The sequence below is a fragment of the Hesperophylax consimilis genome, chromosome 19 (genome assembly GCF_061612785.1).
Source record: "Hesperophylax consimilis isolate HC1 chromosome 19, BYU_Hcon_1.0, whole genome shotgun sequence".
Classification (NCBI taxonomy): Eukaryota; Metazoa; Arthropoda; class Insecta; order Trichoptera; family Limnephilidae; genus Hesperophylax; species Hesperophylax consimilis.
Window position 1 is genome coordinate 31,540,799 of NC_142854.1, and position 12,992 is coordinate 31,553,790.

Below are 12,992 nucleotides of genomic sequence, written 5' to 3' on the forward strand. Positions count from 1 at the left end.
TCATATTTTTGGCACCACGAGGATTCGAGAATATGTTGCTCTTATAAGTTAAAAATTAACCCACTTCCCATCATATGAACTTCGTCATCGGTAAATAGACTTGTAGTCGATGAGAAAGCATTTTATCAACGTTTGGTATCAATCACGCACTTACGCGGTATATACAATTGCACGAAATTACAGCAGTTAATGTTGTAAATAAATATGTCAGTTCTACACGATCAGCATTTGGCCAAGGTAGGTAATGCGATTGACTCCTTAATTTGTCCCTGGGAAGACAGGTTTGATCCTCAGACAAACCAAAATTTAAAAGAAAACCGTTTGGTACAGCGTAATAGTGTCAGGACAGATGTGCTTATCACTGTATAGAATTCAAGTTTTATGAAAGCAACAAGGATTATAATTTATTATATAAAATAATGTGCATACCTCGTTTGACACTTCGTTAGCCAGAAGCTGCCATTCCTTCGTATTGTGGTCCAAAAGTTCGGGAACCCATTTTACACCTGAAAAAATACTATAATGTTACTTGAATGCTTGGTACAAGTTATTTGACATTTTCTAGTAGTTCGCACATCCATAAACCAACTACCCAACAGTTATTTATCGGAGGACGTGCACAAAATACAATAATATATTTTTGGACGCAGATATTTTCTATGATTTAAGATTTTCACGGCCAAAAGTATTTTTGTTATTTGTTTTTGGGGTGTTGTGCCGTGTTGAGCTAACTCCTTCTTTAGCCAACGTTTCGGACAGCATTGCAGTATCCATCATCAGGGTAGATGTGTTTTTGAGGTTGTGGTGAAATGTGAGCTTATGTATGAGGTTGTGATACCGTGTTGCCAGCTCCAACCCTCTGAGCTAACATTGACATATCATTTTTTATTTAAAGTGGTTTTCTTCGTTAAGCTCTGGAGTAGCCGTCAATTACCGGATACCAAGAACTATTGAGCTTAGCTCCATCGTCTCTATTAATGTTTACGGGATTTTTATGGATTTCAATGGCTTTCGTAATCAGCCGTGCTCTATAAGTTTTGGGTCTCCCCAGGATTTCAGGAACAAATCCAAAGTAATGCCCGGTGTCAATCAAATGCTCGGCAATTGCCGATTTGTCAGGGTGGCCGAGTTTACAAGCTCTGCAGTGTTCCGAAATCCTTTTGGAGATAGTCCGCTCTGTCTGGCCTACATAGACCTTGTCACATCCGGAACAGCTGAGTTTATACACTCCGTCTGTTTCCAGAGGAAACTTAGTCTTTGCAGACCTCAGTACGTCACCACAACCTCAAATAACACATCTGCCCTGATGATGGACACTGCAATGCTGTCCAAAACGTTGGCTAAAGAAGTAGTTAGCGCAACACGGCATAGCACCCCTAAAACAAATAACAAAAAAAACCAGATATTTTCTGTTTATCCACAGGTCAAATTACTAAATCAGTAGGTATTAGAAATAAATGGATCAAAAACATTATTTCTGAAGGTTCCTTCCTCTCCCAACTACCTTCAGACTCACAACAAACCTCAATTGTTGATACCATAGTCTCACTATCTCCAGACACTTGAGGGCAGTTGGGATTCTGGGATTGTGTGGTTTCCCTCTACCCTTGCTGTGTGGTTACATATCTCATTTTTATCATGTTGTTTTTTCTCTCTTTAGTTTGTTTATCTTTGAACATTTTCTTACATTGTTTTATGATGTTTGTGTTGCTTTTGATTTTCATTTTTTGTTTTCGGTAATTAATTAATGCAAATCTTGGAAGTGAAAATTAAACCACTTCCCGCCATCTGATCGATCTGAAATTCGGCAGAGAGACTATTTCTCGATGCATTGCATTCTATCATCTTTTGGTGGCAATCACGTACTCGGATATTTGTTATTGTAGATGTAAATATGTAATGATGAGATTGTCCAAAGCTCTGCAGGAAAACCTCTTGTACAAACTGTGTATATTCAAGAATAAAAAAACATTAAACGATTTTTGACTTTCTCGATCCAGTATCAAAAAAATTATTTATTGACGCTGAAGTGTAAATTCGAGAGGTGAGCATTTCTTGGATTATCAAAATCTTTGCCATTGGTCACTTCCAGGTTTGTTTTGTCCAGATCTTGGTGGCGGATGCGTCAGCCCAACAACTGCGCATTCTCTCTACCCATAGTCTTCGACCGCAGTGAGAGCTATGTCTTCGTATGTCCGTCACTCTTGGACACATTGACTCACAGACTACCTACCCCTCATACCTTTTTCTTTCCCAGAACTTTCTCTCCTTTCTTTTCTTAACCCCTGCAGACTAACTAAAATCGTTGTGTCTTCCTTACTACGAAGAGAAATATGATCTAAACGGTGGCAGAAAGAAAAAAAAAACACGCTTTGTATTCAAATCTAGAATTTAATCAATAATAATTAAAACGTGAACTTATAAAACCCCAAAAAAAATTTGCTATCAAAATTTTAATATTTAAAAAAATATCTGTTTAATTCTTACAATCAAATTTGAAATCGTACTTCTAAAACAGTTTTTAGTTTTCGGATACGTTTCTATTTATTTAAATTTTATTACAAAGCGGAAATACTTTTGACCTCCTGACAGAACATGCCAGAGGCCTTGAATTGGTTTAATGATTTGTTATTACCTCCAACAATCTTGATGGTAGCCGCCAGATCACACTCTCCCGTACATATTCCGGGTGTGGTTGGCTGCTGCGTGGTCGTGGTGGTCGGCTCTGGCGTGGTGCTGGTGGTCGTGGTGCTCTTTGTCTCCAGACCCTCGGCCCCGTCAGGTCCTGAGGCCGCTCCACCAGCGGACTCGGCAGCCGCCTTTCGCTGGGCCTCCAGAAGCTTCTCGATAGAGAATGGTGTCGTGGAAGGAGTTGGCCATCCGGTAAATTCGGTGGTAGCCCTGAAAAAATATTTTAAATAATGGTTTGTGACGTATTCAAGTGTATATAATTTTTTTTCAGTTTTCTTTGTCCGTTTTTATTAAAAGTATATTTTTTGTGTAAATTATAGACTGGGTGTCCATTTACAATACACATGGATCATTAAAGACACATTCTTTAACGCTCGAGCGATTGGTTATATATATGTTTACGAAAATGTATGTAATCCGTCTTGTATTCAATTCCTAGGAAATGTATGTAGTTCCTAAAATCGCCCGGAAATGTGTGAAATAAATTATATTAGACACATTTCCTAAGAAATCTATACATTTCCTAAATAGCAATCGGAAATGTAAAACATTTAAACTAACCTAACCTAACCTAACCTAACCTGACCCAACCTAACCTAACCTAAGTTTATCTTTATAAGAATATAACAAATAACACGACGTGTTTTATTACAGAAAGCATTCTTTTTATACATTTCCTAATACGTTATTGGAATTATATACAATTCCTAGGAAATGTATACATTTCCCAGGATATGTATGTATTTTTAAAACAATATTTTATACATTTCCTAAACAGCTTCGGAATTAAATACATTTCCTAGTACTTGTATACAATTACTAGATAATAATATAATATTTGGCTAATTTATATAGCGCCGTTTTCGTGAGAAATCACCTCAAGGGCGCTGTACAAATATATTTCTTAAATAGTTAATACTAGAACTACTGACTTATCTCTAAGACTTATATCTAGTTACTTACGACTAAGGCCTATAACTACTATCTTAACGACATATATACGAGTATTTACATATTTAGCAACTTACAACTAAAATTAATATTAACAATCTAATCTTATTAACGCCAGAAGAAGAAGGAAGTTCTATTATTAGGGTGTTTTTATTGTTAGCTGGATATATCATACATTTCCGGTGACATATACATTCCTCAAAATATTGTTTTAGAGATATATGAACTGCTTAATGCAGTTTAAAGCGACAAAAGACTGCAATAATTAAAAGACATTCTACTCTAATTAAAGCGTAAGACTCTAATAACGGGGGTTTGTTTAAAACTTACTATTAAACTCTCAAATTTTTCTAGAGGGATCCCTATGGATGTAAGTAATTTAAATTAAAAAAAAAATAAAAACAATATCTTACCATTAAAATATTTTGTATAAAACGGTTTCAAAATTTTATAAAACGATTTCAACTATAAAATAATCGGTAAGTACCAGATTTTATTTTTCTATACAGTGAATTAGTCACTTCTTGAGGGATCCCTCTAGAAATATTTGAAATTTTAGTAATACATCTATCAGAAAGATCAATTTTCTAGGTCTGCTAAAGGTATTCGACCGTAGGTCCGTCCATTACACCGGGCTGCGCACCAAATATTGTTGTACACGAGTTCATCACTTATGTCGTTAATATTCTCATGTCATTTTAGAGATTTTCTATGGCAAATTCAACCGTAGGTCTGTCCAATGCACCAGAGCCGTCGTATATTTGTGTTCATGGATTAATTTTAAGCCAATGAATCCACCTATATTACACCGTTTATCCAATATTTTTAGGTTTTATAAAAATGATATATTATGACAAGTTCATAACGTTTTCGCAAACTTCGCTCCAGTGGAGAAGTAGAAATGAAAAAATATAAAAGTAAATTACATATTATATGGCGTAATGTGTGGACAATCGAAATTAGTTTGTTTAATAGGTAGGTACTAATGCTTGTCTGAATTCACCAAACAAACACTAGACTTGTAATGTAACTTACTGAAAGCATAAGTTTTAGAGTTCACCAGAGTTAAACACAAAGAGATGGAGTCGCAAACGAAATTTTTGTTTTTGGAATACCTCACTCAATAAAACCCTAAAGTGTAACATTTAATCAAAATGGTGACGTTCTGGTTTCAATTTCTAGACGCGACTGAATCTTTTTATGACTTGTCTGTATATCGTTAATATTGTCTACAATGGCAAGAAATTAATTTCTTTAATTATTATCCAAACGATTTAATAAATTTAAATAGTATTTACCTCGTTGGCCATTTCTTGAGTACAGAAGGGGTAGACATCCCTCCAGAAATCATATCCTCATTGGAAGGCTTTGGAGTTGTCAGTCTTTTTCCAGGTTTACCCGCTCCAGGCCTTGAAGGGAAGACAAGCTTCCCAGGTGCTGCTTTTGTTGAGAGAACACCCACTGTAGAAACTGGCCCTTGAGTGCTTGCTTCAGGTTTGGTAGGCTCGTTTCCTAGCTTGAAACCTGGAGGAAGAAGCGAAGAAATGTCTACCTTAATTGGTAAAGTTGCGTTTTGTTCGGTCGGCTTAAATCCTGGAGGAAGTAAGGCAGAAATATCCAATGCCTTAGCGGTATATAAAAGCTTGTTCACTGGCTTTGCTTTTTCAGTTGTTGGCGCCAAGTGCTTAAATCCTTTAGGTAAGATGGAAGCAATATCGAAAGGTTCTTTAGTTTTAGGTTTAGTTGTCGAAGAAACAACTTCTGGTGTAGCTTTGTAGCCTGGTGGTAAAAGATGAACGATGTTATCTGTTTTGATGTTCTTGAAGATGTCTTCAATTGATGGAACTTTTTCTTCTTTGGGTGGCTTATATCCTTTTGGAAGGAGAGAAGAAAGATCTTCTTGGATTACAACCTTATTCTTTGAAGTGTTGCCAAGTGATCTGCTTTGGTTCTCTTCTTTCTTTGCAGGTTTTTCTGTTGTCGTCGTTATCTTTCTGTCCTTGAAACTAGGTCTGACTTTGAAACCGTGAGGTAGAAGGCCAGTTAAATCGTCCATCTTGATTTCTTCAAATGCGGGAACCTTCGTTTTAGGTTTATTTGTGGAAGTGACAGGTCTGGAATACGGAGAGAACTTCTTGATTGTAACTTGGTTGGGTTCAGGAGTTGGTTTCTCGCTTGTTGTAGATGTGCTTTTGACGGTGAAGATTTGAAGTGGTGTAGCAACAGAGGTTACTTCTTCTTTAGTGTGATTTTCTTGCGGAACCTCGGTCAGCACGACGTAATCCTGTTCTTCTCCTTTGAAACCACCCGATAAAAAACCACTCGAAAGCTCTGATTGTGCTTGGTCCAGTTTATCTATTATACTTTCGGTAGATTTGGTGTTGGTATCGGTTGTGTGAAGTTCTGCTACAGTAACGCTTTCTACTGTTGCTTCTTCCGGGTCCTTTGTTGGTTCAGCTGATTCTTCGAGTTTCTCTTCATCTAACTCAGAAAGGATTTGTTTCTTTTCATCTTGAGCAACTCCTGGGAAGGGGAGGAACCTTGCACCTGATACACTCCTGCTTGTTTGGACTGACGCAACAACGACCCAACTCTCTGTTGAGTTTGGAGACACGGTTGTGAGCGTTTCATCTTTGTTATCATCGACAGACTTTACGTTTACTTCAGTTTTTTCAGTGGAGCCTTTCATATCAGCAGTGGTCTTTCGAGGAAAGTTCGTGTACTCTGGCACAGAGAAAGTTCCATTGACGACACTTTTAGTTGTGACTACGGACACTACTTCTTCTCCAATAAGAATAGATGGTGACTCAGTAGTAATAACTTCTTCAACTACTTCCGTTGTTATTTCTGGTGATTCTTCTTCTTCTTCGTATTCTTCAGTCACGTATGTCGGGGGTTCTGTGTTATCGATAAGTGCGCTATCGACAAATTCCTTGAAGTTGTCGTCCTTAACCATTGTTTGTTTAGGTTTCATGGTGAGAATTTCAAATGTTTCACTCTTGACCGTCGGCATGTTGTTGGGTACGTCTTTTGGATGTTCTTCAATTTCTTCATAGTCCTCGTTTTCTTCGTCATGCCCTTCAACAATCTCCAGTGCTTTTGCAGATTTGTTTTTGGTAGGAACTTCAACTTCGACATCATCGACGTATTCAACTTCTTCATCGTAATACTCGGGAGCCTCTGAAGTATGAATATTATTAATTTCAACAATATTTTCAGGCTTCTCTTCCTCTTTAGATTCGTCGATTTCAGTTTGTTCCTCATAGACATAAGTCTGTGTAGGGTACTCCGTAACTGTTTCGTTGCGTACATTTTCGCTTATTTCGCTATCGAGTATCGTTTGCGTCGAACTTTCTTCCTCGGTCGATTCTTCAGTTTCTTCTGCTAGTTTCAAATTGTCTTTTTCAGTTGTGGATGGGTTTTTGCTTGTGACTTCAACGGACTTGATCACTTCTACATCTTCAGATCCATTTGTTGGGTGACGCAAACTATCGCCGTAATGCTCTTCAGGAATTTCATCTTCAAGCAATGACTCCAGATCAAACAAGGGCTTATGTTCCGTTGTAGAACTGTAGTGGGGTTTATTCGGACTAAAAATTGGCTTATTGGATCTTATATTGAATGCAAGGGGCTTTCCTGGAGACTTGGTAGAAGGGGAGAAACCATTTGCTCTCTCAGTTAATGGACGTGGCTTCATAGTTGTAGTTCCTTTTGGCTTGAACCTGTTTTGAGAGCTGCTGAAATAGTTTTCATTGGAAGCAGTCAGAGGTTTCCTTTGAGACTCAAATTCGTCATGTTTCGGCGTGTTGAAGTAACTGGGTCTAGCATTGATCCTATTTTGGGGCTTATTTCTAGACACCTCACCCCTACGAGGGTTATGGGTTGTAACCTTTACCTTTGGCTTATCTGTATAATCGTAAATATCCTGATTCACAGGTTCAGCAGCGCTTGGAAAATCTGCATCAAAATCGACCGGAGGAGTCCTTAAGATATTAGTATTGTAAGTTCCCTGTCCTGGCTGCCTAATTCGTGGACTGTTAAAATGTTGAACGTCCACTGGATTATTTGGGAAAGGGTCAGGATTGTTGATAGTAATCTGTCCCAAAAACATTTCAGGTTTTGAGGGATCGTGGTTATGCGATGTTTGGCTAAATGGTGCAAAATCTGGCCTGTTTGTTGAAGCAGGATGATTTACTTGATAACTTGTTGGAGAAAGTCCCCTATTCGGAAAGTTATTTTGATCATTTTGGGCTTGTTGGATCGGTGCAAACTCTGGTTGTGTGAAGTACTGACCAGCTGCTTGTCTGCTTCTTGTTGGGTCTTGGTATTGTGTTTGAGGTTGCCTGTTGGCATCAAAGCCAGTGTTTTGATAGTTTTGACCTCCCTGAGTGTTGAACACCTGTTGCTGCGAATAGTCCGAGGGTCTGAACTGGTTGTTGAAATTGTTTTGACCAAAGTAAGGTCCCCCAGTTTGGCTTTGGAAGCTGGGGACAAATCGGGTGTCGGGTTGGCCGAAGAAGAAGCCGTTTTGACCTGAAACAAGAGAAAATAAAAGTTTGTAAAAAAACATATTCAATTAAAAATAATGCAATATTTGTTTCTGAAAAGCACAGATAATATCCCGTGATTTTTCAAGTGTCTGTGCTAGCAATAAATAAATAAAACTCCAAAATATTTTATCAAATTTTCAACAAAGGCGTAAAAATATCCTTTCAAAAAACTTTGTATTATGTGACCTTTAGAATTTTATTATTTTTACAGAGTCATTGAATTTTCTATAGAATTTAAAAATCGATTAAGCCAACATTCAATATAGTAAATTGGGCTTCATTAATTCATCTCAACTTAAGTGGGGGAGGTTATTCGATAAGTGGTTTTAAGGGATGTTGAGTTATTGGTTTTTATTCTTTTGTCAAGGGTTTCGAACCTTGACCCTATTAAATAATATTAATAATATATAAAAAATAGTAGATTTTCGTAAAGTTTCGCCCTGGTGTAAGACCACCATTCTGAATCGAAATGCAACTCGTTAGCCAAGTACCTCCTCACCTACCTCTTCCTTATCTCTTTTCGCAACTCACTACTTACAGCCTTACAACATACTTCAATTAGGTATGTGGTTTTGAGCGGTTGGGACTCTTATGCGGTACAAATATTTAAAAAAACTGTGAGGCAGAAAAGGGTAAGAGGAAATTGCCTGGGTATTTAAATCAAGCCATATATGGTCAGTTAGCGATATTTGCGAGCACGGACGTCAGAAAATGATTACGACAGTCGGTGGACAAAAGCCGCTGCTTTTATCACGCCCTCCAAGTTGTCAGATAAGATGTCAATACCACAACTTTTATGCAAAATAACTGGGTGAACTAACTAAGCTCTTAGAACTGAAAGAAATCCTGTACAGAATCCATAGACTTAATTAATTCATCTTATTTCATTTTAAAATTGTAAATTTAGTATTTTAAACTTTTATTAGCCGTCTGACGTTTAGCAACGTCAATTAAAAGAAAATTTCAACAATATTAATTTGTATTAAACTGTTATATTTTGCCTTTGTTTAAAGTCAACTTGAATACAATTCTCCCGTCTGGAACCCACATCACAATATTCATGTACAAGCTATTGAAAGAATAAAACTAAATTCTTACGTTTTAAAATCGGTATTCCAGAAATTGAAGTACAACTCTCTTTTAAGTAAAATAAATAAGTTTAAATTGTTTGACAGAAGGATTTTCACTGACTTGTTATTTCTATATAAAATTCTAAATGAAACATTTGGTAGGACAAAATTGCTTGCATTGATAATCTTTCGTATTCCACTACGTAGTACTTAGAAGTCGGGGTTAATTTCAGTGCAGAAATTCTGGTACTAAATACCATATGTATTCCTTATTGCCCAGAATACTTGTGGAGAGAAATGATTATACCGAGTCATTTAATCTTTACATTCTTTCTCTTCTTTTAATTTGTCTTTCTATGAATAACAGTCTTTAATTAATCATATGAGGAAGTTTAATTTTTTACTATTCATATGTAAAAGCCCCTAAAACGGGCGTTAATAAAGTAATAAATATATAAATAAAATACCCCCGGTGTGAATTGATTTATCGCATAATGAATGTGGGTCTGGCTATCAACGGCGCAAACGTGCTCGAGAAATCAGCATTAAATCGTCGGTAGTTACGCCTTCCGATCCCATATTGTAAAGATATCGTTTTCACTGTACTATAACCCCTGATCCCAAAACATCGCAATGTTTTGAGATAAACGAAAATGTGTAACTGTTATTTTGATTGTAATCCATCGAGATAATAATGTAGGTAATCTTTAGGATGCTACAAGTTAGATACGCCATATTGTCTAATGTATTGGATTTAAGCCATCGATATACACGGTATCCGGAAACTCGTAGTACAAGCAGAAAAATGGTGAATCCACATGCAATTTGCAGTCGATTTTGTAGTATAACATTTTTAAGTACACCCATTTGAATTTTCATTAATTCGTGAATGAATTAATGAAAATCTTGATTAAGTGAAAATAAACCCACTTCCAGACATCCGATCGAGCTGAAACTCGTCAGATAGACTCGTTGTCGATGACGATGCATTCTACAAACAATGCTATTTTAATATATATATGAATTTCTCTGAAATCCGATGAAATTGCAGCAGTTAATATACGAAATTAATGTTGGTCCTACCCAATCAGTATTTGTCGCAGTTATTAGCGTGGACTTCAGTCCCTGCGCAGGAAGGTTTATTCCTAAGTCAAACCAAAAAAATATATACTTACCAGCCCAGAAGTAGGTAAAAAATTAGAATTAAGAATTCAGCTTGTTGAAAAAAGTTGAAATTTTTTAGATCAAATTTGAAATTGATCTCTTGAGGAGTTAATATTAGTAGTTTATCGTAAGTTTTTTTAACACTTGAGTGGCCGAAAAAATGAAAAAAACTGTTCAGATCGAAAAAATATTTTTTTTGTGTTCGCTCTGTGATGTAGGTACTTTCACTAGGAGTTACCGGACACCGTGTATATTTTTAAATTTAAATTAATTATAAAACAACACGTTTTGAACCAGTGACGTCTAGTTTCAGAATCCGGAGTCAAATAACTTACCGCTTATCCACGAACTCGGGTATTGTAAATCTACATATGTGCTTTATCCAATTAATTTAATATCTAACGCTAGAATAGTTGAACTCCAGAGCCAATTATGCCGCAGCATAGAACTTGAACTAATCTACCCCTATATAACTAATGCATCCCTGCAGTAATATATCCTCACCTCAGTTGGTCAGGGTTCTAACATCACCTTACACTGTTATTACTAATTAATTGCATAAGGTTCTACACATTTTCCTAATGCCATTCAAAAATAGGGTCTATTAAATTAAACACTACGAAATATGGAATAAAATAAACATTGCCTACACACTCTCTTCCAGATATGTATAATCCAAAAATTCGAAGTAAGGCTTTAAAAGAATATTTTTTTAAAACATATAAAAACAAAAATACGTAATTCTGGTCGTGTTGTACTTTGTTTTGTTTCTTTCTCACTCTTTCTGTATTGCCTGTATTTGTAATCGAGCATAATCCATTTTTACCACTGTATTAGTGGGTAAGTACAGGGTTTTCCAATAAGAGGTGTTATTTTGAATAGCCCGCTATTTCGGTAGATGTTACTTTTGAAGCTGTCATTTTTTGACAGTTGACAAGTAAAAACTACGCCATTAATAAAAATGGAACGATACACGCTTCAACAACGCATTGAAATTATTAAAATTCACTTGAGTGAATCAAATGCAAATCATCTTGAGTGATGAGGCCCATTTCCACCTCGGTGGCTTCGTCAACAAGCAAAATTGTCGCATCTGGGTTTCTGAAAACCCAAGAGTTATTGTTGAAAAGCCTCTTTATTCTCAACGTGTGACTGTTTGGTGCGGTTTATGGTCCGGCGGAGTCATTGGACCTTACTTTTTCGAAAATGAGGCTGGAGCAACAGTTACGGTGAATGGATTGCGCTATCGAGAGATGATTAATGATTTTTTATGGCCGGAATTGGATGGTATTGATATGAACAACGTTTGCTTTCAACAAAACGACGCTACGTGCCAAACAAGCAACGAAACCATTGATCTTTTACGATTGAATATCAACATAACATCTCTTATTGGAAAACACTGTATTTTCATTTAAAATATGTCTTGAATACTTAACACAAGACTGAATCTCAAAATCAGAAAATGTTAAATAGATTATGAGAAATAGTTTTTTGCAAATTGTAAAACATGCAAACATTGTAAAGCGAACTTAGAACCCGGTCCAACTAAAGTGAAGAACTACCCCGCGCCTCGTAAAAACGGTCAAATGTCAATTGATCGTTTTTGATGATGAACAAAATGGCAATTGGTTTTGCAATCAAAGGTTTAGAACCTTGTCCAACTGAGGTGGCGATATATTATTTCATCAATCTATCCTACTTGTCTCCCAACTCCAGAGAGGCCAGGGACTCCCCTCGGTGCAAAGTGAAGTAGTCCAATCAGTAGAATGCATCTGAATCTGAAATGGACCAATTAGCCCCAACTTCCTGTAATGCGGACATCGGCTGTACTGTTATAGGGGACCAAGTCTGAATCTGCACAAAATATAATTTTAAGATAGGTAGGTACTGTGAACAGTTGTAAGTACCAACCTACTTAATTATAAACCATAAATATTTAGCAGATGTACACGTAAAGAAATTATTTAATTTCCTCAGGGCTTCTGTTTAGTATTGAAACAGTTTGGGATAATACCTACCATTATTTCCCATCATATACTATTAAACCTATTCTCCATTTCCTTCCAAAACAGCCTTACCCACATTGGAAAGACGAAGATGATTTTATTGCCTTGTAAATTGTCGCAAGTCGGTACATTATTCGCATTTGTGGCAAGCAGTTGCATTCGTTGTGTTGTCGTGAATTGGAGTCGTAAATTCACATGCTTTGTGCTCTGTTTTGCAAATTATCATCTCGTTTTGTGGGAATTTTTCACCCTGTATACAGCGCAAGTTCGTCGAGAGCCATACTGCAGGGATTCATGGGAATTATTTTTTTTTTCTTTCCTTTGTTCGTAAAATATATTTTATACAGTTTTTTACATGGGTTTCGACTACCACACTAGACACATGTCCGTATTATTGTATATCCGTACATTCATGGTAGGCTGTTTCCATCATTCCACATATCCCGTGATTTTCAAACCCAATTGAATGTGCTTTAGATTTTCGCATCCTTTTTGATTTGGTTTACAGTCCATTCCGTGTAATAGAATACGGTACAGCCTCTGTATGGGATTAATGT

The 12,992-nt window shown here is 36.6% G+C and overlaps 1 protein-coding gene across 1 annotated transcript in view; it reads right to left on the bottom strand.

The window, feature by feature from the left end:
* LOC149415148 (uncharacterized) overlaps positions 1–12,992 on the bottom strand; it is a 610,989-nt gene that overhangs the window by 23,844 nt on the left and 574,153 nt on the right. Inside the window, exons 3-5 of the mRNA XM_089643088.1 lie at positions 4,941–8,175; positions 2,636–2,901; positions 430–506 (exon numbers count right to left, since the gene is read on the bottom strand). Of these exons, the coding sequence (XP_089499214.1) occupies positions 430–506; positions 2,636–2,901; positions 4,941–8,175 (3,578 nt within the window). The remainder of the gene's footprint in view (positions 1–429; positions 507–2,635; positions 2,902–4,940; positions 8,176–12,992) is intronic.